Source organism: Syngnathus acus, chromosome 11, assembly GCF_901709675.1.
Source record: "Syngnathus acus chromosome 11, fSynAcu1.2, whole genome shotgun sequence".
Lineage (NCBI taxonomy): Eukaryota > Metazoa > Chordata > Actinopteri > Syngnathiformes > Syngnathidae > Syngnathus > Syngnathus acus.
The window spans coordinates 7,720,107-7,744,828 of NC_051096.1; the positions used below are offsets into that span (position 1 = coordinate 7,720,107).

A 24,722-nucleotide genomic window follows, 5' to 3' on the forward strand; every position below is an offset into this window, starting at 1 on the left:
GCTCACACAGAATGTGCGAGAGAGCTGGAAAGAAATGTTTTTTAAACACGGCTTCAGGAATTTGCTGATTTTTCGTCATGACAACAAAATTCCAGGAACAGGTTTCTAAGAACATAGCAACATCATTTACCACATTAGCACTATTTGCATGATCATAAAATGAACTTTTCTTACCGTCGCAAGTTGGTAAAGCGTGGCTCCACCAGTGGTTCTTCTCGCACACAAGCGGCTCCTCGTGGCTCAGCCTGTAGCCCGAATCGCAACCGAACGACACCGTGGACCCGATGGAGAAGTCCTGACCGTAGCGGATCCCGTTGACGGGAATCCCGGGGTCCAGGCACGAGTAGCTGTCCACCGTGACACCTGGAACATAAAATAATCACCGGTGAATGCTGACAGAAGCTATCAAGGTTAGAAAGGACGTCTGGCGGGTTCGAGATGTGATTCCAAACACCTACTGTGAGGTCAGTCAAAGGTTTTTTTGTACTTACTCTCATATAATATCTTGAAGCCAGCATTGGAGCGGCTGTTGTCGGTGGTGAAGAGCAGGTAGAGGAAGTTGGTGCTGCTAAAGAGGAACTGCGGCACCTGGGTGCCGTTGAAGGAGCCCACCAGCGGAGAAAGGAGGTTGGGGCCGTCGTGGATCTCCAGGAAGTCGTAACCCAGTTCTGTCTGGAATCTGCGGGGAAAGATTGAGATTGCCGTCATTGACATTTTGACGCAATTATTTGCATCGTGTTAAAAAAACAGTAGGGCAACACGGTGTGCGAGTGTTTTTTTGAAGCCACTCACTTGTCAAAGGTGATTTTGATCGATCGCCCGGGTTCGGACTCAATCACCCATTCGCAACTGAGGGAATCCTTGTAATAACCGGGCCACCCCGGGGACAGAATCACTCCGTTGGGGGCTGAATAATGTCCACCGCATGGAGCTGGAGGAAGAAACGGGACAATAGCCATGAGTTGTGAGGTCATCCCAGCTGTCGGCCCAGTTGGGAGCACTACACGCTGCCTATGAACCGCGCCAACTGTTCGATGCCGCAGTGGACAGAAGCTCATTCCGATCCCTCTGGTGCTGGACAGATTTCCACGCAGTCTCTCCTGGATTTGGACACAACTACCTACCCACCCGAGTGGCAGCTCGGCAGCAGATGGATAGCGGCGGAGTTGCTTTGTTTTGTAACACTAACTCGTGCTGGGGGAGCCAGTGACGGATGGACCCAATCTGACTAAAGCCCAAATCCAAATATTCATCTCGGCGGCGCCCGCAGCTCGCGACTTTTCCCAAACTGCTCACTCTGCGGCATGGCGTTTTCAGATCACTTATGCATGTGAGGAAAAACACACTCATGAAGAACCCAAGCACTGTTGATTTGGTGCAAACCCGTTAAGTTGTCGGCCGAAGACGCTGACATGGCGTCCGTGCAGGTGGCAATAAAACAGGAGTTCAGAATATTCACGAGATTCAATAAGTGTAATTTTTCAAGGTCATAGAATTGTAAGTCAACATTTTACCTTCACATTTGGGGATGGGCCCGCTCCACATGACCTTTCCTCTCTCCAGCTGGCAGGAAATGGTTTCGGTTCCTTGGGTTTTGATAAAACCATCCTCGCACACCACAGAAATGGAGCTGCCCAGCTGGAAGCTGTCTCCGAAGCGGCGGGCATTGATTGGAATGCCAGGGTCCGGGCACTCGTTGTGGCCAAACGCTTTAGGGGTGAAAAGTTACAAGGGGACAAAGATGGAATTGGACTGTGGTTGGAAATGTCATTCGATGGGATAAAACTCATATTTTACAGGCATCTCCACTTTGATTAAATTCGGCTTCACGACTTGGAAGCGTCGGCCTTGAAAAATATGTGCCCTTGTAATCTATCCGCTCCATATTCCAGCTCGTCCTTTTTAGGATTTTACTCGAATGCCTACTCGCTTGCTCGGGCGGACGATAGCAAAGCAAATCGGGTCGCTGATAAAAATCATGCGAGCGTGCCCGCCTTGGGGTATATGGTCCACTTCATCGTATTACAAGTCGCTCCGGTCCCGATTCCGAAACGGTCCCGAAAAGGGGAAGTAAATGACGAGCTCAGCGGCCCGGAAATAATCAAATGGGACACCGGTGTTTACGAGCTGGACGTAGGGAAGTGGAGGAAGGTTGGCAAAAGACATCAGAGTCATGATAGCCAGAAAGGGAGAAGAAGCGTGACATACTGCTATAGGTGATGTTGAAGCCTCTCCCCGACATGGAGTGGTCCGCTTGGAACTCCAGCCTCAGCGTGTTGGTGTTGGACGTCAGGTGAGAGGGACTCTCGGCGCCCGAGAACCTGCCGACGACGGCGGTGTCGCCCGTCTCGCCGTCTTTCACCGTGAGCGCGTCGTAGGGTGCCTCCAGGTCAAAGTCGTTGAACGCCAAGTGGATGCGCGAGCCCGGTTCCGACTGGATGAGCCAGACGCAGTTCATGTTGTTGCTGTAGCCTTCCGGATAGTCGGGCGAGAGGACGGTTCCAGAAGGAGCCGTGAAGTTGGACATGCAGGGGACTTGAGTTGGGGGAGAACACAAAGCAGCTTCCTGTTAAATATTCATGCCCACATCATCGCCGGTCATCATCTGCTCCGAGCTGTGGCAAACGTGGTCGCCATGGCGACTGGTCAGATAGAATGTTATCAGCCTCGCAGCAGGCGCCGAGAGTTGGGGAAAACTCACAAATGCATATGGGAATGTTTGCCGACCACTGGTTGTTGTCCTGGCAGGAGATGCTTCTCTCCCCGATCAGCTCAAACCCAAACTGGCACTCGAAGCGCAGGACGCCGCCATTCAGGAAGCTGTCGCCCTCCCTTATTCCATAAAGGGGCGTCCCGGGATCGCCGCAGCTTTCCTTGTCTATTTCTGGAAAGACGTTGACGTTCTCGCATTTGTATTTCATTTTTGAAAGGGAAATAGACTTTTTCATATCTCGGATAGAAACAACCAGTTTTTTTTTAAATAGGGTCTCTTTCGATAATGGATTTTCCTAACTCCCTCGATGAGCAGGGGATCACTGGAGTTAGATGAAAAGATGTGCTATAATTCTTTATCCTCTGGGCTTTTTTTGACAAAAATACCTGGAAACTGTTTTAAATTGGAACAGGAAATACATCCTTTAAAAATCTTTTGGGACATGGCTGTGGGACACACATACACACAAACCAATGGGGAGAAGAGATGGGCTGAGGCGTTTGTGGATTTTGCTCCTCACAGGAGACCTGCTTTTAAAAAAAAAAATAAAAAAACGATAACATAAAGAAGCCTACGCCTCATCGTTTTCTATTTTTTAACGAGGTGGCACACCTCACATTCGTTAAGATGTGCCGCTTAGATTGTGACTCACCGTTGGTCGCATTTTGCACAAGCAGCCGCCCAGGTTTTTGTAACACCCAAAAAAAAAAAGCAAAGAAAAAACATCGGAATGTAGACATTATTGAGGATGGAGAGAAAAATGGCTGCGGAAAAAAAAGATTGCAATGTTGTTGCCTCAGGCAATATAGAGCAAAGTCAATGCTAAATCCAATAAAGAGGAGGATATGGGCTCCATAAAACCCGGCCAGATTTGAGTCATTTTCTTGTTAACCCTCCAACTAATGTATAAGGGGTGAATTTATAATGCTAGTTAGCAGCACAAGTCAAATTGTAGACTGTGAAAGTCTACAAGAAGCAAATGGGCCGTAGTTTGGAACTAACTATAAAACCGCAATTCATCAATTTTTTTTTTACTGACGTCCTCATTAGTCAAATGTTTTTACAACGTGGGACTCAACCCTGAATGCTCTCAACTGCGAGGCAGACGTATAAAGCCCGTCACATTAAATTGCGCCGCTCTCCCGGCGCGGAAAGAACACCGTCTGCGTTTGCCGCATCAGACAAACGACTCCGGGTTCGAATCCATCACTTCCCGCGCAGCGTTTCAAAGGAATTACCGTGGGCCGTCTGGCGATAAGGTTAGACGGCTCCCCGTTTGAGTCTGCGTGAAATGCCACCGTGTGGCCATAAGTCTTTTTTTAAAAAGTTGGCAAATGGCATTTGCGGGGAATCTATTTGGCCCTTTGGTTCTTGTTGCCCGCTTTCACTATTATTTACCGGATGGGAGGGGGGAGGTTGCCTTTTTTGCTGTATGTACACTTCTGTGTGTGTTTGTGTGCTTTGTGATATATTGCATTAATTTCCGTCATGACACCGTCTTTATGAGAGGCGCCGACTCCACCAATCACTGCGCCCGACGCACAAGACCGGAGAACAAATGACTTTTGTAGGAATAATTCTACAGTACGACAGCCATTGTGTGTATGCGGCGTGTGGAACAAGGCGTCTTTACGACGCACATGTACAGTAGGCGCATTTTTTCCCCCAACAACGTGTCAGGGGATTGCACCGGCCGCTCTCCTCTCGCCACTCATAAATATTCCATCACGCCAGGGCCGAATTGTTCACGCGAATACGCCATGCGATGACACTTAAAGATCCAAGAGAGAAGGGTAATAGATTTTGGGAGGATAATGAGATTGGGGGAGAAAGAAAAAAATGGACAGGTTGCTTTTGTGACCATTGTAAAATTGATCTGGCTGCTAGAATGCTAAAAGCACGGCGTTCTTGCGTGCTCTGAGCTTTTACTCCGTGCAATAAAGTGCCCGTTTCTGAGCTTTTACATGCTCGAAACAAAGACCAGGATGCATTAAGGGATTAGGTAAAAAATAAATAAATAAATAAAGGGGTGGTAGGAAATCACCCCTTTTAAATGGCTTGTGAAAAGCAGTGATATATCGACACAGTTCTGTATTAACAGCACCAAACAGGAATTTCTTTAATTATTAATGATATATATAACAAAAAATATTTGTAAATGATGAAGGTTAACAGCCAGCACTCACTTGTGCCACTACTTTATACAATGCGAATGTTTCCAGCTTTTGAGGTCATATCAGAGCCTCAAGGAAAGTGAGATAACAGCTGTGTAATTGGGGAACAGACAGACACAGCGCTTACATTTAACACCCATTCATTGCTCCGGCGTCGGGTGTTATTGAGATATAATTATGTGCACTCAGTTGTCTTTACAGGGTTCGCTACGGCATTTTGGTGGAGCTTACAATGCGGCTATTTTGTGGGATTTAGTAGAATCATCTTTGATAGTATCAAAATGACGATGACATCTGGACAAAGTTGTGAAGTTGAACACCAGACACTCACTTCCTTGACGCCTTTAAAACAATTGCCCTGCAATTTGAGAGTCTATTTTACAGATGAGAGTCATTTTTGCAAAGATGTGAGAGCAGAGATCATTTTGACCTTGGCAGCTGTACTTAAAACTGTTCTGCTTTCTGACTGTCCTCAAAAGAAGCTAATGTTATAAGCAAAGTGGCGACGACGCAAGCTAAAATCACGAGTGAGCCAGAAATACAACACGAGATCATCGTCAGAGAGAAGGGAAATAGAAATGAATGTCCATGTTGTATGCACCAGCAGGAACGCGGTTGCTTCCTGTTAGTTTATCAGCACAGGTCAATAATTCATGAGCAAAAAAAAAAATTATCCCGTTGACGGTTTTGTGATGAAGTAAGCTGGTTCGTCCTTCGCGGGTTACCTCGACAGCACAAACGCAGATGCCCAATGGGAGCCTTATAGACTGTAAACTTAGTCAAATTTATAGGCATGCCATGACTGAATATTTTATAAAGTCATATTTCATGCTCTCTCGCTATCCACCAAGAGTGCTTTTTAAGATACTCATAATTAGCGACCTACGCTATGGCACTTTTGTGGGGGGGCTGAAGGACCCAAAAGCATTAACGAGCAACTTTTTTTTTCTTCCTCGTCTGTATTTTACAGGTGACAAGCGTCTCTTAATGAGCTCAGCAATGCTCATAAAAGATTTGTTGTCCTCCAAATTACACGCCAAGTGCCAAATTAAATTAGATCCTGTTGGTCTCTCACGGGCTGATCCTCCTTGTTATTAAAACGATACGACGGGGCATCATTCTTGTTCGTTTGGACGAGTCAGCAATAACGTTAAGCTCCCAAATTTTTCCTTCAAGAGAGCTTACATGCTTGAGTCTATAGAGAACCTGCCCACACATTAAACACAATCAGAGAAACTTTTGTGAACTGCCTATTCCTCAAAGTCTCTCTATGAGCGAGCTGTATTGTTAAACCACAAAAAAAAAAGAAAGCTCAGCCTGCACGAGGACCGTCACCATACCCTGTTAAAAAACCACTGGACATTTCTGGTGCTAATAAAATAAAAAAAAAAATCATATTAAAAGCCGTAAAACAGCAGATGAAGAACGTAAAATAAAATCTCAGATGAGACGGAATTAAGACTCGGGAAAATAGGGGAACATCCCCGAGAATTACTGTGTAGTAATACTTTTTATCTGTTCAAGATATTACATATTAACCGATTCAAAGAGGAATACTACCTCAAGCCCAATATAATATTTGATGGCTTTATTCGACAACACTTGGACTTTTTATGCTATTCGGGCTGCTGAAATTCTGAAATGCAAATTTATACATGTGCTCGGGTGCAGAGGAGAAAAAAATCTCAGCGGTGGAATGGAGCCATGTTTGGATCGTGCGGCCCGAATTGGTGTATTCATATTGCGGGCACAAACTCACTGAATCTTTAATGCAAATGTGATGTCAATAATGTTGCAGTGCTGCCTCAAATCTATAGCGGGGGGTCGGAGTGCGTGCGTGTGTGTGTGTGTGTGTGTGTGTGTGTGCATTGCAGCTGGCAGCAGAGACCAAGTGTTACCAGGTGGGTGAACTTGGCATTAATAATAGATGAACGAAAACATGGGGAGGAAGAAACGCGAGCGAATCAGACGGACGGAGTGACCGAGAGAGACCGAGAAGCAAGAATAAAACAAAAGAATGAAACATCAAAGAAAATAGGGACAAGTTATTTGCTGGAAAACAACACGATATGAGGCAAAATGAAAAGGTGAGGCTGCATACCACTGTGGGCTTTTACCCGTGAGGAATTGTACTCTTCACTCACCGAGATGTACATTCAATGCACATGCACTTGAGAAAATGCACATTTGTTTGATTATCTTTTGTGTACATTTTGATGGCGTCTCCACACGAGCACGCACGCACCTTTGTAGTTGATCTTAAAGCCGATGGAGCCGACGCTCTCGTCCGACTGCAAGTGGAGCCACATCTGGTGGGTCATGCTAACGATCAGGTCGGGGACGAAGCTGCCCGACAGACTGCCAAAGACGTGACATTTTAGTCTAACTGCAAATGAAAGGCTCATTTCCAACACAGTCATCATCGCCGCTCGTAATGGCGTTCCCCCGAGCGGGAAATGAAGCGATGCTACTTACACCTGAAGGATGGTGGTCGGATCCCCCACCTCCCCGCCGTCTCCGATGGTCAGCGTGTCGTAAGCGATCTCCAAGTCAAACTCCTCAAAGTTAATCTGGATCACCTGCAGCATACAGGAAAAATGCAAATTACAAACAGGAAGGCCGGAGAAGAACGGGAATCCAACCTTGCATCTCTGAACTCCGAGGCAGATATGATACCCACTAGCACACCGTGCCACCCCATATATGTAACCATGGTTGAAAAAGAAAAAAAAAATCATTTGACATTATACCTACACAAAAATAAACCACACGCTCATATCATTGAATTAAAAAAAAAGGCCCAAGATCTCTCGGGAATTTTACTGCTCCAAAGAGTTCACAAATGTATCAAGGTGAAGAGAAGCACAAATCTAGCATGACTCTGATCGAGAATTATTCAACCGATACTTTCTGTTTCATGTGAGACCATAGAGAGACAAGAACAGGAAACCCGAGAAGGAGAAAGATGATGGTCACTAGGGGGGAGAAAGGGAGGCGGGAGGAAAGGGGTGGGGGTATAATAATGAGCACATCTTTGATGCTCTCCGAGAACTGCGTAAGAATATTTCAAACTTGAGTTCACCCTCGGGGAGAGATTGAAAGCTCGCTTGCTCCCTCGTTCTATCTCTCTGGCTCTCTCTCCTTCCGCTCTCTTGCTGGAAGGGAATCTTTCCAGATTTGCAGATTCAATATCCCGCTCGTGGACTTCACAAGCATCTCGCGGCTTCAATCTGCCGTTAAAAGAGTCGAAATATTGACGTGACCTCAATGCCAACACACGCTGCGGCTTTAGCGTTTGCTAATTCGCCTTCTTAATGGTAATGATTGTCTTTTCACCAATCAGTGGGCTGTTTTTTTTTTTTTTTTATTGTCCAACATAGCTTCAGCAGCAATTAGTATGCAGACAAATGGCTGCATCTGAGCCTCTTTCTCGTGGAGATGACGTCAAACTCCTAAGGTTGACTCTGAAAAGACAAAAATAAAAGCGAGAACTGTAGCTCCGACTTTTAAGGCCCGCGTAACGAATTCTTTTCGGTGTAGCGCGCTTGTACATATTTCCGCTCGCCTCTAATCGGTCGGAGGCCATGCGAGCATTCGTCTTTCCCTTCACCGTCCTCGACGGTCCGCTGCCGCTTCTCGCCAGTCGGACGACGGTTGCTGGCCAATGAGCCGGCAGAATTGAATTTCTGCATGATGAAGCGCCACCTTTGGTTGTGGCGGTAAAACATTTTTTAAAAAAACAAGTGAGGGTAGAGGAAGTGATGCAAAGCGGGTAGGCGCAAATTATGCCAAGTCGCTTATTATTGTTGGAGTATCGCAGTCCAATTGACAATCAAAAAGTTAGTTAGTTAGTAACTTTTGGTTCAATCTACCATGGCCATTTGAGTCGAAAACTGTGAGCACCGTTGCCATGAAGTGAATATTCAACACGGCGGCCGCGTGGTCGAGCCTCGCCGCGTTCCGACAGCGGCGGCCGGCGGGGGCAGATGAGGGAACGTGAAGGGAGCCAATGAAATAGAGCAAATGAGAAGGGGGGAGGATGAAGAAGAATGAAGAGGAAGGAGGCGGCATTGCTAACGGCCTTACTGCGCCGCCATCCCCAAGGTTAAATGAGAAGAGGGGGAATGAATTGGCTCTAAAGGCTCATTCCGCTCAAACTAAATGAAGCAATAACGTCAGAGAGCCATAGAAGGCCATTAACACTTAACCCCAGCCAAGGGGAGAGAGAAAGCGGCCACGGAAAGAAACCAGAGAGAACGGGTCGGCGTGAAGAAAACCTGCCGCCCCTCATCCTCGCAGATGGACGCATGAGTGGAACACCCGACACTTCCTCTCTTAGTAATTTGATCCTTTCGGGCTCCTTAATGAAGAAAATGAGGAGAATTCAGAAGGGACAATTTCCAAGCCCGGTGCGGGTCACGACCACCTTTCTCTTCTTCTACCGTCGTCTTTGGATGATGTTGGTGTTCATTTTTTATTTCCTTCTCACGAGATCCAATATCCTCCACAAGCTGCTCCTCCTTCACCCATCAGTGTTCTTGCTCATTAAGAGCAAGTCATTGCAAATACGCTCCCAGCTATTAAACTTGCTCCGCTTGGATTAAAACATGTGGAAATCTGTACGTTTGCCACTGGAATGTATCTTTCGGATAATTGGCCGAGGTCATCTTCACTTTATATACTATAAAAAAAAAAGAATCTAAATTTAAACTAGATCACATCATACCAAAGGCCAAATAATGACATTGGTATTATGAATATATTATTAGGAGTAATATTAAATTGACACAAAACTGTCAAAAAATATAAAATAATTCAACTAAAAATATTATACATAGGCATTACTCACCAAAAGGATTATATACACATCAAATTGTAAAACACATTCTAATTGGATTGCATAATTGAGTCACTTGGTTAAAAAGTACAGACAGGATTCAGGTGACTTAAAAGTTAGGGGATTGTTTTTGAACTTTCAGAACTTTAAAAATGTCGGATAAGTACCCCACCCACCAGATTGATTGATGCTCTACTTTGGCGTTAAAACCTTTCCGGAATCTTCTTCGAATTCAACCCCCGGCGGGAAAACGATGACTGATGGCGCTGACACAAAATCCATGAGCAATATGGAACATTTACATATCACGTTTTGAAAAGATGAATCTTTAATTCACGTGGCAAATCACACGAGTCTAATATGAATATGAGAAAAAAACGTAAAAAAAAACCTGACAGGATGTAAAAAATAAATGAAAACCGAAGGATATTAGGAGTGAAATTAAAGGATTTGTCACTCACGCGTCATTCCTTATCGCCGGCTGCTTCGGGGATTGTATTAAAACGTGCCCATTTTTATTGTCGTTCACGCACGGAACTGCAATGACAGCTCGTGATGAAACTATTAGTCGTCAAGTTAACGGCTGCTATTTTTTTCCTCTACTGACAAAATTACCACCATTTTTCTTGATAAACTACATTAGCAAATCGAATTCAGATGCAATCAAATAAGTAAGCTAAGACAAAATAAAAGTGAATGTATCCACGCACACTCCGCAAATAGCAATCGACCTTCCTCTCGGGACATCAAACTGACCAATCAGCTTTCTTTCATCCAGGCGGCTACGTGAGGCCGACGAATCGCAGAGCCGCACTCCATGTCTACGATAAGTGCATAACCCTCGTCAATTATTATCGAGTAGCATTTTCAATGATTTAAAGCATGTCAGTGAACTAAGCGTGTACATGCTTGTAATGTGCATTAGAGTGGATGCTAACATGGACAGACAGGTTTCTGTACCAGTGAACCTCAATGTAGAATGAAATAATTTCAAATAAGACCACCATTAATTCCACAAAGATTGCATGAAATCGTAAAACCCCGGACTAGAGATATTTCAAGTCAATAAAGAGCAACTTACTTTATTGGGATTGGAGGCCGTGATGATCCAAACGCACTGGGCGTTGCTCTCGTACTGAATGGGGAAGTTGGGCGAGGTGAAGGTCCCCGAGGGTCCCTGAAGGTTACTGCCGCACGTCTTGACTGTCAAACCACAACAAAAAGAGATTCTCAAACTTTTATCTGACTGAACATTGCCGAGTACACAAACGGAGGGGTCAGGTGGAAGATATCGATAAGGTCACCGACATCTCTCACACTTAATTGGAAGCGATCGGCTGCGGAATAGCGCAGGATTAGCCAGAATGGCGCTACTGACTGATAGGAATGCGCATCAATTCGATCTCACGCAAGCGTGCAATAAAACAAATGAATGGACCGCATAAGTGGTTGAATTCACGTTACAATTCACGGTTAGGACACAATAACTTCCACGTTTTAATTTACAGCCAGATGACATAATAAGATCGTCTGAAAATGATGCACACTAGTCGTTAACACACCAAATAAAGTCTCATTTAGGTGGCGTATAGTGTGACCATCAAGAAGCGCAGCTCGCGCCGTCCTTGGTTCGTCCCGGGTCGAGTCGGGAGGTAATTTTCTGCTTGGTTTGAAGCGACGTTTGTTCCTTAATTAGTTTGTTCGCACGGCGCACGGCTAGTGAAACAGGCACCGCGCGCACAAAAAAAACAAAAACACAGGACATCTTTGCCAATGTTAATCTGAAATTCTCAATGGAGGCCTTGCACAAATATATTGTGGTTAAATGATTCTCTTTACATGGCTCGGTAGCAGCAAAACAAAAAAATTCTTTCATTTAAAACATCTTACATTTGGACCACACTAGAGAAGAAGGCAACCAGTGGCGGTGGGGAACTTTGGGCAAGTTGGGCAGTGCCTGAGAATATTCATTCATATTAAATCAATTTCTAATACAGAAAATGTGGCGAGTAAAAATAAACAAGACGCAAAGATATACATTTAAAATATATATACGTATATACTTGTTGTATAGACTACATTACTATTTGAACGCAACCTAAGGGTTTGGATCCCTGCAAATTTTTGACAGCTGAAAAATAGACCGCTGCACTGAATCATCCCACAGGGTGTTTTTTCAAAGAATGCGTGTCCATGAAGTGTTCCATGGAACAAGTAAGAGACCCTTTAAGACGATCTATAGCCCCCCGGTGTGTCGTGGTGACCCTCAGCCCCTCAGCTTCTCCGCAACTAACCCTTGACTGATTGTTCCGCTCATACGCAATGCATCTTCTCTCGACCTTCTCGTGTTTGGCTCGCCGCAATCTATACACCCATACCGGCATGTAATGTGTGTGTGTGTGCGCGCGCACACATCTGCATGTGACAAAGTATGCATGTGTACACTTTGACAGCTCAATCAGGGCGGCCTGAATGGATGGTCACAACATCGGCATGCAACAAGGCGATTGGGGCACTGTGTTGCCATAGCAACAGCATAAAAAGAATTAACTCTCTTTCATGACTAGTCTTCATCTTAGTCTATTATCGCAGGAATCCACAATTTGTTTTTCTTTAGTTCTTCATGCTAGCACAAAAGACATTCTCCAGGAGTTCCGACCTTCAAGGTTACTGGGTGGTCCTGGAACCCCAACATCTCACACCAAGGACGCCAAACACACTTCGGAGATATAAACTGGTTACAGAGCTGATTAGCAATCAAGTTCTGTTCAGCTCGTTGGCCCAGATGATCATCATCATTCTAAATGCGCTCGATTGCACGCAATCGATTTATCGTGTCGTGAAACAACTGAAGCAAAATGGATTTATTGGACCGTATCCATCTCCCTTGTGCATTCAAACACCTACTGTGACTTTATAGATATGCGGCGGCGTTAGCGTGACAGCAACGACACCATGCAAATTATTCTGGCCCATCACTTTAGGAGTATTTCATGTGGGGTCGATCATGAAATTTAGTGACATTCCATCTCAGCTTTTAAATTTAGTATACAGGACATGAATCAACATCTGTAAAATGTTCTTTGAGGATGGCAATTTCAACACCAGTGGAACAAAGTGTAATTAATGGGAATGCATTATTTAAGGCCGGAGGGATTTTATTTCAAGGATATGATAGGTAAAGCCGGCAGGTAGGCTCATCTTCATGATAAAAAGCTTTGGAGGGCATCTTTTATTTTTAGGACGAATAAAAAAAAAAAAAAAAAAGAAAAAGGGGGGGAAAAAAACGCTTGAGGGGTTTTAATTATGAGAGTGTCCTTGTGAGTGTTTTGGACTTTTTCCCCCGCAGAAAACGTGTAATGTTTTAAATGATGATACAGTTTTGGAGTCGGCAATCTACTCTATAAGCAATCACCTAGGCTAATATCATATGGCCGACATCCTTCTTTGAAACAGTACGTCGGCCATGTTACATTTTCCTTTTCTGTAAATGATGAAAAGTTTCAAGTCCAATCTCTACAGCTTTTTTTATTTTTTATGTTAGGCAGCGGCACTCCCAAACGAGCACTTTGAAACAGCCCGTCGACATAAGTAGGGATGGACCAATCGGTTTGGCGGCTGATTGATGACATCATTAAGTTGGCAAGGCGTCCCGAGCGTCGACTGTAAATGGCTGGGCGCCTACCAAAAACTTGTCTTAAGAGACAGTCATTCACTTCTTTTTTTACAGATACGTAGACAATGAGGCATCCTTCCTTCAGGTTGGCGATTGAAGGAGATCGAACCAACACAAATGCGTGCACGCACACGCGCATCGTTCTGGCTCGCTAGCCTCACCATCTGTCCATTCATCAACAAGCCACATGGACTCTTGCTACGTTTGTCCGTCTGTCTTGAAAAAGTATAGTCAGTGTGGACAGAAGGACAATCTGCCTTGTTTATTCTCTCCGAGTTTCACAGCGACTAAATGATCGTTACGATTCCTCTCCATTTATTTTGCTTTACTTTTTTATTTTTATTTATTTATTCAGCCCGCTGACTCTATTAGCACGGATGAGCGTATTATAAAAAGCTGGCCGGATGCTTTGCCGACAGATTGCTTCCTTTTGAGCGCTTATACACACACGAGGTGGCGCGGACAGAAAAGGTCAATCCTCAGATGTTATTGAACTTTGCGGCTTTGAGTTAATTGCATTGTTTTTGCCATTACGGTGCTCCCGATGTCGTGCTCAATCGCCTGTTTGATAACTCGCTAATTTGCTGATTTTGTGTCCTGGCCAATGCCATACAAATGTGCTTTGCCGCCATATTCTGGCATGGTGGTAGCCAGGAACTACGTCAAAGTGAGTTGAGATGATTCTCCGAGTGCATTTTGAGCGTGAAAATGCGGTAAACAAATAAATGTAATAGGAAGGTGAAGGAAAAACAATCTTTTTGCAGTACAAGTGACTTAAAGATAAAATGCCTGTTTGACTCCATTCAGCTTCTTCTGTGACAAAGAAGAAGAGCTGATGCGACATTTACATTCACCGGAGCCCACACCTACCTTCGCTGACAGCGTAATCCGCCCACAATTCCCTTTCTATATTTTTTTTCTTTTTCAAATGCAGTCATGTTTGCAGCAACTTAAGCTCAACACGCCTCGCCTCGGCTAAAATTGCCAAAAGGAATTACGTGCGTTTGCGGTACAATAGAGCAGTTGGCGAGTCTGCTGGATTTTTCCAATGGCGTCATAATCTCGACAAACCCGCTCGCTAGATGTATTAGCTAATCTCAAAGACTCTATGAGCATCACACCTGCATATTTTTAAAAAAGAGATTCCTAATGTCAAATATTAAAGTAAAGGGTTCCGTGGATACCTTAATGTTCCAAATGGGAACTCAAACCTGACCTGGAAACCACGCTAAGTAGCAATCCTTGAATTTCGTGGCACCATTGAACCCCTTCTTCATACGCCGCATAAATATGACAAACACGAAACACATTATAATGTGAATGAGTACAGCCACTTAACATTATATGCGGTTAAGCGTTACCCGGAGTATATTATTCCCGTGGTGTACATCGCACGGCGAGGCCGAGAATATAATGGCCTTGTTCCTAAGCAACAACCGGCGGAGCGGCACGGAGCACTCTGTCATGTCAAACAAAGTTGCCCGCTGTGCAGTTGCTCATAATGCCGCTGCTTTATTGCAAACAAATCACTGTTACGCAACATTCTTAAATTTGGTGGCTTCCCGGGAGGGAGTGCTCTTAACCAATTGTCACGTCCCAGACTTAATGGTAGGCGTTTAAATGCTCATTATTTCATCTTTGGGTGATGATGATTCCCTAACAGGCGTTAACCAGAATCGAGAAGTCTAATATCTCGAATAATGACTTTGATAATGGGCTTGATTGTTGTGGAGCCAATCCGAAACCGAGGGGGGGCGTGATAGCCAAACATTTAGGTCGACTTGTATTACCTCGACTTATCAAGAGACCTGTTCAACAATCCCTGACCTAAGAATAAGAATCCAACTGTCTCCTTATCTCCAATTATGCTTCCCTCATTCTTTGAGCACGCGCCTGATTTATTATGAGTCAAGTGATGAAATAATTTCTTTCATTCTCCCACAAAGGGACGTGCACCCCATAAATTTTGTCTTCCGTCTCGTGGTATGTCTCGTGCCCCCGAGTCTGAAGCCCATCCCAAGGCCAACGTTGACAAACGACTTTGGCATTTACAGTGACGGATGCCCTCTGTCTTCGTCTCGCATCGCGTGGCTTTTGTATGCGAGTGCAGGCCAGCCCGGGAAAACCAGGATGGGTCTAAAACTGGAGTCTCTTTGGCCAAACAAGGTTTTGCCCAAAATGTCTTTTTACAGTTTGGTTGTGATGGAAAGACAATACCCGAACGACAATGCCAAATTGCCATAAACTACATCAATCATGTCATTTTTTTTTTTTTTACCTTTGCAGACGGGCCTATGGTCACTCCAAGCTGCAAAGACCTCAGCCACTCGCTGGCAGCTGATGCTTTTGCTGCCTTGGAGGACATAGTCTTCGTCACAGGTGAATTGGACCAGGCTGCTGATGCTAAGTGGAAAAGAAAATTAGACAAGTTAGGAGAAAAAGCTTTTGAGGAAAAACAACAGACCGATGTGTGACGGCTAGTGCAGACAATACCTGAAGTCGTTGCCATGGCGTTTACCATTTTCAGGTTCTCCAGGGTCAGGGCAAGAGTTTGACGCCTGGCGCACACCACCTTCATTTACTACAAGGACACACGGACAAGCAGGGACACAAGAGTCAGAAGCGGCTAGCTTAAAAATACATACTTCATGCACGGACAAGCAGGTGGCTAAACATACAAATGGAAAAACATTCTCCCAATATACCACAAGGATTAAAAGGAGACGCCATCTGAAAAGTGAATTTCAAATTCTACCCAGTTTTTCAGACTCGGTTGAGGTCTTGCCTCTCGTGGGAGTAGCCCTAATTCTACTTTACAATGGCGCTGGCACGATTTACACAGAAACAAAAAGTAACCCAACAAAGTACACCAGCAGGTAGTTTAGCGCTAAAAAATTAAACGCAAAATCCTTAAAGTTTCAACAAAAACAATTGTCCGCCGGGAGAATACGTTTTCCGCGTCAAGGCAAGAATGAGAGATTAAAAGTGCAAAACTAGTTTTTTCTCTCCCCGTTAAATCTTTGGAATATCATCATTGCGTGAATAAGTAACAACCCCATGGTGTGTCATGTTTGCACGACAGTTGTCCCTTCAGGAAGCCTCTAAAAATGGTGGCAAGGAAAAAAGTTGGCCTTCTTACACACTTGAAGATCATCTGAATAACTTGTTGAAAATAATACCTAATGAGGCCAGAAATCCACTAAAATAGGTTACCATTGAACGAAAGATAAATGACTAACTCTATTATTCATGATGTTATATCTTATTATTCACAATATGAATGTGTTTGTCTTCCGGTCCCCCGCAGCTCTGGGAGGGAAGCCCGGAAGCGACTTTACTTGTCAAAAGTTTCCAAGACAGAAGGTCCGACCATTTCTTTCTCACTTTTACTCGTCAAAGAAACACAATACGTCGGGAGTCATAGCCGCCAGGCTTGTTTGCAATAATCGGCGGCAATTTGCGTTGGTATAGCTACGATGTTACTAATTCGGTTGCTTCACAATCCACGTTCCAAATACTTAACATGGCAGAATTGACATGAACATTACAAGCAGGCTTTTTTTTTTTGGGGTGTCGTGGCCAGCGAAAAAAATGCATCAGTGTACACTCAGCAGGTGGCGGTGGATGCGCGTGTGTTGTTTTGCCGACGGGCTAGTTTGTTGCTTTGCTGGAGCGGCTAATTTGGCCATCTGGACTATTCGAACGGTGCACCCCGGAGGGACTAACTTATAGGCGCGTAAACGGCGTCACAGTGGCGCATACGTACGTCCAGGCAAATGCCGGGTTACGCCCGACACGCGTGCATACTCATTTTGGTCGCTAAACTAGTCAGAAAGGAGAAAATGAACATCTGAAGCGATCATGGTAGTGCCATCTGTGGAAGTGTGACTGGGCGGCGACCTGTTAGGAACATGAACGGGCCTCTGTTTTGACTGACTCAACCGGCATTGGGGACATTCGACACAAGGGAGCGGTGGAGAACTCCCGAAAAATAATTGAAATAAGTTTTGTGCCAATGCAGTAAGGTTGCTAACCAAAACAAAATTCAAGCGCAGAGCTAAAATTCCAGTCGACTGACATGGAATCATTCCAAAGTGTTGTGGTGCTTTCGCCAACTTTTGTTTCATATCTCCATAAAAGTCACTTTTGTTAACTTCTCAGTTCACTTGAGAAACTCCAACAGCAGATTATTGAGCCAAATAAATGCATCTCCACTAATGGTTGCTTCCACCCACCTGGTGTTGAGTAAATAACCGCCCCAGGACAGTATTTGCAGAGATACAGCGCGTCTGTATTTATTTCTCGAAGTACATTGCTCATTCTTATTTGATGACAACATTGTGCTCTTTGACCAAACATCGGATTCCTAAATAGATCACGACGGGACTCGGAATCCAATTAGGCAAAAAAGCGCCGACGAGCGCACTCTTGTAGCGCTGGCTCGTATTCATGCATCTGGAACGATGCGCACGACCGTACGACTGTGTCGGCGCATGGCCGCGGGACTCAGAATGAAGTGAAAGGGAAAAAATAATAGCGTGCGTCGTCATAGTTACATGCAAAAAATATGTCTCAAAACAGCATGTCTGACAGAGAGAGTACAGGGAGGGAGTTGAAAAAGAAATGTGTGAAAGCACTCGAGAGTATATGTGATTATCGTGATCGCTGACAGCTTCAATGACTGGCAAGTCATTTGTAACAAAAAAAAAAAAGCTAACCATGTGGCTTTTACTCCACATGGAATCATATCAACTCATCTAACCACTGTGAAATGTCCTGTGAAGCATTCGCATTGTGATGTGATCATCCCGCCCTTGTATACGATTAGCCTGACCAGTGGGCAGGATTTATTTCAATCCAGGAGTCAGAACAAAGACAATATTGCATGCCCCAATAATTAAAAATAATGTCCACTTTGCATTTGTGCTCCATGCTAATTTAAGACCTCCATGAATTCATATGTCCTGATTTTATAAGTTAGTGATTATGGCGTATGATGACTTCCGCGAAGATTCTCGGCTTCAGACAAAGGAACGGAATTTAAATGTAAATGGAGAAGCCCCTGTCAGTAGCATTCTGGGAACAAAGATGACGCGATGGAGTAAAATTGAAAAGTTCTAAATGGGCCAGTCAAAAATTGATCAGGCTCATGATTAGAGGAAGACATGCTAAACTGAGACACAATCATCCAAAATCCAGATACAAGAAACAAAACAGGCAAAATAAGTCACTCTTCAAAAGGATTTTCAACATATTTGTGCTTCAGATAAGCTTGGATAAACTGGATTGATCTGAGGCACTCAAGTGTTGAAAAGCCGTTTTTTTTTTTAAGCAAAAAGCAAGCAAAAGGAAGACAGAGACATGAAGAAGCAAGGCCATCAGCACATGTTAGTTCATTAGCCACAGTGACATTAAGATGGGAACTCACAGATTGAAAACTTGCCGCCGGAGTCTTTGCCAGGGAACAATTTAACGCCCCGCGACTTAAAATCTACTGAGCGCTTCACTGCAGAAGAGAACAAAAGACAGAGAAAGAAATCAGAACAGATTGGATAAAGAGGTATGAATAAGAATCATAATAAGAACGCAAGAGACAAGCCAGGAATGGGGGGACGGGGGGGGGGGGGGGGGGGGGGGGCAAAAAGCGGACAGTTCTTCTCCACTTGCAATGCTGACAGAGGGAAGAACGCAAGCTCAGCAGAAAATGAGAGGCAAATAAATAAACACCAATTTCATGTCAGGGTGCCGCATTTGCGTAACAACAAAAGTAAGTCAGGTTAGAAAAAAAATAAAATAGAGTTATCGGAATTGACCACTAAATAGAAACAATATTAGTTTATATTCGTCTGCAAAGCGATTCAATTTGTATCCGTCCGAGCTAATTCATTGGCCGCGTTTAGTGTGCGTCTTAAAACTGCGTGAATATGCATCAAAGTTAAACATCCCCATGGCGATGGAGGGCAAGATGTATATATACAACTAAGTAAGTGGTTCTTTTCAAACAAAGGAATGAACAAAAAAAAACTGGACTGAATTCGAGCAAACGTCAAATTTCGTTAGGCAAGAAGCCGTTCCGCCGTCTAATATTAGCTTGGTGCTTCTTAAGGACAATTTAGGTTAGATTTTTATTTATTAATAGACCACATTAGAAGAGTGTAATAGCAAGGGGGCACCCAGAGGGCTGAAACGATTTTATTTGGAGGAAAGTCATATTTTAACAACGCCGAGCTTTTATGATTAGGTCACCACGTTCTCTGAGGAGCTTATTTAGGCAGACACACAAACAAGCACCGTTTAAACTCAACATTTGGGCTTAGTGTATGTTCTAATGTGGCCACATGAGGATGGCAATTACTATCTGCCACGGCTAAGAAGAAAAAGAAATATGGGAACTCAAACTCCATTCTTGCCATTTTGTGCTGCCCTGTTGAATAATGCTTGGGTAGCAGCGCTCTTGTCAATTTTTTATTTTTTTGAGTGACTGATAGTCGTTGTGGACCCTTGCCATGGCGACGGGTTGAAGGATTGCGCCGTCGTCTGTTCATTAAGAGTGGATCGTAACACCCCGCAGACACAGAAACTCATGAATAGGTCATGCCGAGGGACGGCGGGCGCGTGATTGGTGGCTGGCGCCTTTGGGCAAGGAAACGCCATCGTTGGCACCTGGCACTTACGACTTGCATACTACAAGTGCTAGATTGACATATGAGTTTTATTTCAATTGGTAAGTATGCTGTATTTAACACAAGACATCCTCAAAGGACCCCAGTTTTTATTTTTCTCAGATGTTTTTGCATCTGACTGCACGCCATGTTTGCTTTTCAACGCGTGGAAGTCGCTCGTCTTTGAAGTCCGCCTAAGCGGTTTAGACACGGGAGATTTCAAGGAGGTTAAAGTTCTCATTTTTAAAACTGGGGAGTTTACAGGTAGAACAAGAAAACTGCCGGAATCTCCGCCAAGTTTTTAGTTACGCTGGCACCGTTAGAATTTCACTTTCACTGATGTTAGTGTTGTTGAACGGGAACCAAATTACAGATTTTTTTTTTTACCTTTGAATTTGCATATGGCAGCTTTTATAAAGTTTTAAAAATGCTAGCAAGTCCACGTCTCAAATGTGTGCAAAACAAACAGTATTTTGGCGCATACGGTGAGTCGTTCCTCGAGTTTCTACTGCTCCCTACTCCGACCAGCAGTAATGACAAAAGTTGACCTATTTCCAGGGAACCTGAACTGAAAAATTTGTGTCGCCATTTATTTTTGTGAGCATGTTGACAACTTCCAGCAGCGCGCCGCTATTCCGCCTTTAATGGAATTCATGTTCCTTTATTCCTTTTACCGGTGGGAATGAGAAAGAGCCGCAGCCACCACCACCATCGCCTGCGAATAATGCATCTTCATACACAGTCGATGGTGCATTCGCTTGGATGTGATCCGTACATGAATAAAAGATCAAACCTGTGCCGTAATTAATCCACACTTAATAGCTTCTTTTTTCCTTTTCCCTTTGTGTAATTGCCCTGAGGCCTCAAATGCTAATTCACGAATATCCAAGCAAGGCAACAATTATTGTTTTAAAACATCAATAATTAAAAAAACAAAACTCAAAAGGTCTTTGGAATCAGAACTGGTGAGATGGGGAGTTGCAAAACTCGAGACGTCTCCTTGATTATTCGAAATTACTAATGGACCCGCCTGGGCATCTCTTATCATGTTAGCACTAGCAGGAGGCTAAATACAGTAATTAAAATATTTGAAAATTAATTTCTCCAATACGTGTAATTATTAGAAAGTGCATTCATAAATTGCATTATATTTAAAATGATTGTATTTATGAAACAGTATAATACACATCTATGTCTACAAATAATATCAATAATAATAATAATAATATCACCAATGCAGTCCCATGACCAGTGGGACATGTTTTCCTTTCTCCCGCATGACACATGACCACCCCAGGCTGAAGGACATCAAAGTGCCACATGTAACCTGCTCCACGCTTCATGCCTTAGGTAGAATGTGACATGCGTGTCAAGGACCCCCCTTGTGCGGCGCATTATTAAGGCTGACTGAAAGAAGGCTATTATTCAAAGGGATTCAAGCCTTCGAGATGGAATAGTAATTGACAAGGCCAAGGCCTAAGAGCACATTATTCACTTTGCTGATTTGTGTGCGGTGATGGAATGCTGGCTGTACAAGCTGCACTGCATGATCCTAAGGGCTAGTACCTCATTCACCACTGGAAAAAATAGATATCAATCATACTCTTATAATCACATTTAATACATGGAGCATTCTATTATTTTTGGAGGTATTTTATAAATATTGAGTAGTAGACTTCATACCAATCTGCACTGTATCCAATAAGCATCATTTCGACACCACAACAACCAAACATCGTCATAAATAGCATTAGCATAGGATTATTATTGCGACCGGGCTGCAAACGTCCTCTCATCAATTAAGCGTCGAATGCCATTTAAAATCACGTGTCTTTGGCCGTGAGTGATTTGACGCACTGTACAAAGCATCTATCACGGCATATGCTCATTAGACACTAGTTGACAACAGCAGGGCAAATATTAAGACAAAGCCAAGCTAGCCTGGCTGAATGTCACCGTTTCCCCACTCTTCGCTTTTTGGAAAGCCGAAGCACAATTAGATGGATATGCGAGCCAATTGGCTGACCTCCTGTGGCTCAACACAAACAGGCACACACTAAAACAGAGAGTCGCACAAAGAATGCCTGACCATCTCGCTGGCAGTGCCAAAGCCTCGCCGGGAGGTCTCGGAGCGAGCGTCTTAGGAAAGCGACGCCTGCCTGCCAAAGTAGGTTTGCTCATGTTGTCTCTCCGGGCAGTGGGGAAAATAAAGAAATATTGGAATTGGTTTGCGTTGCTAAACTGAACTAACCTTGACTACCCGCACGGCGGGTCCGAAGGACGAGGCAATGGGAATTTAGATCATTTCCAAGTCACAGCAAACACGTTGGGTTCCGGTTCCCTATCAGCAATTTTGCTTTTGTAATTATGCCGCTTGTTTCGTTCAAGTACGACAGCTAGTCAGAAAATGCTGTTTACAATCTACACGGAAAAGAGTTTGACATTTTGTTTTATGCAGTAATAAAGTGGATGTGAGTGTATGAAGCCTTCTAATCAATAATCATAATATTTTTGCAGTGGGGATGACTGACAGCTCTCGTTAGCTCGTTAAGGAACCGGCGGCTGATTAATCAAGGAACTTTTTCCAACCGCAACCCTTCATTAACAACCCTGATTAACCTTTTAAAACGGGATTAGGCAATCAATCAGGATCAATTAGGCCGACCCTGAGGGGAGGCGGTCAGCTTGTCAGTCAGCCAATCAGGAGTGAGAATCATAAATGGTAAAACATGAAAAAAATATCCCGATTTTCGCCAGGCTTGTGGAAAATTTGGTGAGTTTTTGTTCACGTTTAGTTAATTAAAAGTCGAAGAATGTTAAGGATTTCTACAAGAACAACAGGGTTCGATGATAAATGAAAATATTTAAAAAAATGAACAAAATTATATAAATGATAGAAATAAAATCAATCACCATCCCCTATTTTCACTTGGTTCTACGTCATTAGCCGAACCACTGCTGGTTTGAATCGACTTAATTAAAAACTGACAGATATGTGAGGCGCCATATGCGATCATAACAACCATATAAGATCATCGCATTGGGGAATCATTATGATTAAAACATAATAATAATAAATTACTTTACATTGAGACCATCTGGGTACACATAGGTTTGAAATGTCTCAAAAATGAAGAGATTTGGAATATTCTCACTGGGGATCATAAATCTGTCACATATTAGCCACTAGCCGCTACTCGCAGATATTAATAACGCACGTATCGAACGCAGTGATGGTTGGCTGGCTGTAAATATGAAAGAGACATTTACGATGTTTTCACTGGTGCGCTTGTTGTCTGTTTTATAATAACCTTTAAAAAAAAACGAAACAATGACTTGGAAAATTAAATGGGCTTACATTAGAGTAGAGATTTTGTATGCTTACACAAATAATTGTACTGGCAAATTCGTGACAGGGTGATCCAATATTTTGTGTGTGCTCACTCACCTTGATAGTGTGCGCTGAAACCACGGTACCGGTGGTTGTTGTCAGTAACAAAATGCAAGCGTAGCCAGTTTTTGTTGCTTATGACAGGTGACGGTACATTGCTGCCTGACAACCTGCAACACACAACAAAAACACATTTCTATAACACACCAAGCAAGACGCCAAAAAGTCAGAGAACGACAGCGGCAGCTTTTAAAAGGGTCTCACAACATGCTCGAAACACAGTGTGCAAGAATAGCCTTATGCAATGAGCCACATGCTGCTTCACCACGACTCAAATTATTATTATCGGATTGCAATCTGGTAAATCCGGGATTATAGTACGTACATTCAGACGCTGACTGTCTAATTGTGCGGCTTTCCTGCTGTGACATGAAGCGATTATTATGATGATTATCATCATTATTGGTGTCATTATTATTATTATACGCAGTATGCTCTGAATGTCTCAATGGCACATAATGAAGGAGCAAATGATCATTCGTTCTTGCACAGCTTTCCCCAGCGGCGGGAGGATTTGACCTAGCCAATATCACAGTGGTTAGTACAGTTAGCGGCCCGGCTAACGCCGCCCTCGCAACTACCTACACTGAATGCAAATATAGACACTGGTCCAGCTTGCTTTTTTTTTTCTTATGGGAGGGGTGGCAGCAAGGATATATCAACAACATATCTACAAAACACCCAACCAATCCGGGAGAAGAAAATCAGAAAATACCCAAATGACCTGCCCTTTGGGGGGGGGACAGTGACCCCACACCGCCCCCCCTGTTCCTCCGCCAGTGAACATACATGATTTATAGTTGAATCAACACAGTGAAATGTGATTTGTTTTGCACACAGAGCTTCTACAATGTTAGCTTGTAGTATGTCAAGTGGGCCGCCTCCTCGTGAGCAGTGCTTAACCTTCATTTTGCATTAATATCACAATCCCATAAATAACTAGGAACCCTGCACAACACAATACCTTTAGTGCCATCTACTTGTAGTCTAGAAAATGGAGGCTGCGATGAGTTGTACAAGGCATTCATCTTAAAGGAATTGATTAGTACTTTTTTCCCACAAAGAAATAATGGAATTGACCACCTTGTTGTACACTAGAAAATATAATACATTGCGGTTAATATTTAAAATGAGTTTAAAAAAAAGCATTGCGTTGCATGCCGCTAAATGATTGTGAATACACACTAGATTAAAACTAATCGTGTATAA

At 43.7% G+C, this 24,722-nt stretch overlaps 1 protein-coding gene across 1 annotated transcript in view; it reads right to left on the reverse strand.

Annotated features, from left to right (window-relative positions):
- LOC119129875 (CUB and sushi domain-containing protein 3-like) overlaps positions 1 to 24,722 on the reverse strand; it is a 140,824-nt gene that overhangs the window by 39,092 nt on the left and 77,010 nt on the right. Inside the window, 13 exon segments of the mRNA XM_037263228.1 lie at positions 175 to 363; positions 492 to 679; positions 793 to 931; positions 1,515 to 1,709; positions 2,209 to 2,535; positions 2,702 to 2,884; positions 7,133 to 7,245; positions 7,363 to 7,466; positions 10,806 to 10,927; positions 15,679 to 15,803; positions 15,894 to 15,981; positions 18,829 to 18,906; positions 23,511 to 23,623. Of these exon segments, the coding sequence (XP_037119123.1) occupies positions 175 to 363; positions 492 to 679; positions 793 to 931; positions 1,515 to 1,709; positions 2,209 to 2,535; positions 2,702 to 2,884; positions 7,133 to 7,245; positions 7,363 to 7,466; positions 10,806 to 10,927; positions 15,679 to 15,803; positions 15,894 to 15,981; positions 18,829 to 18,906; positions 23,511 to 23,623 (1,964 nt within the window).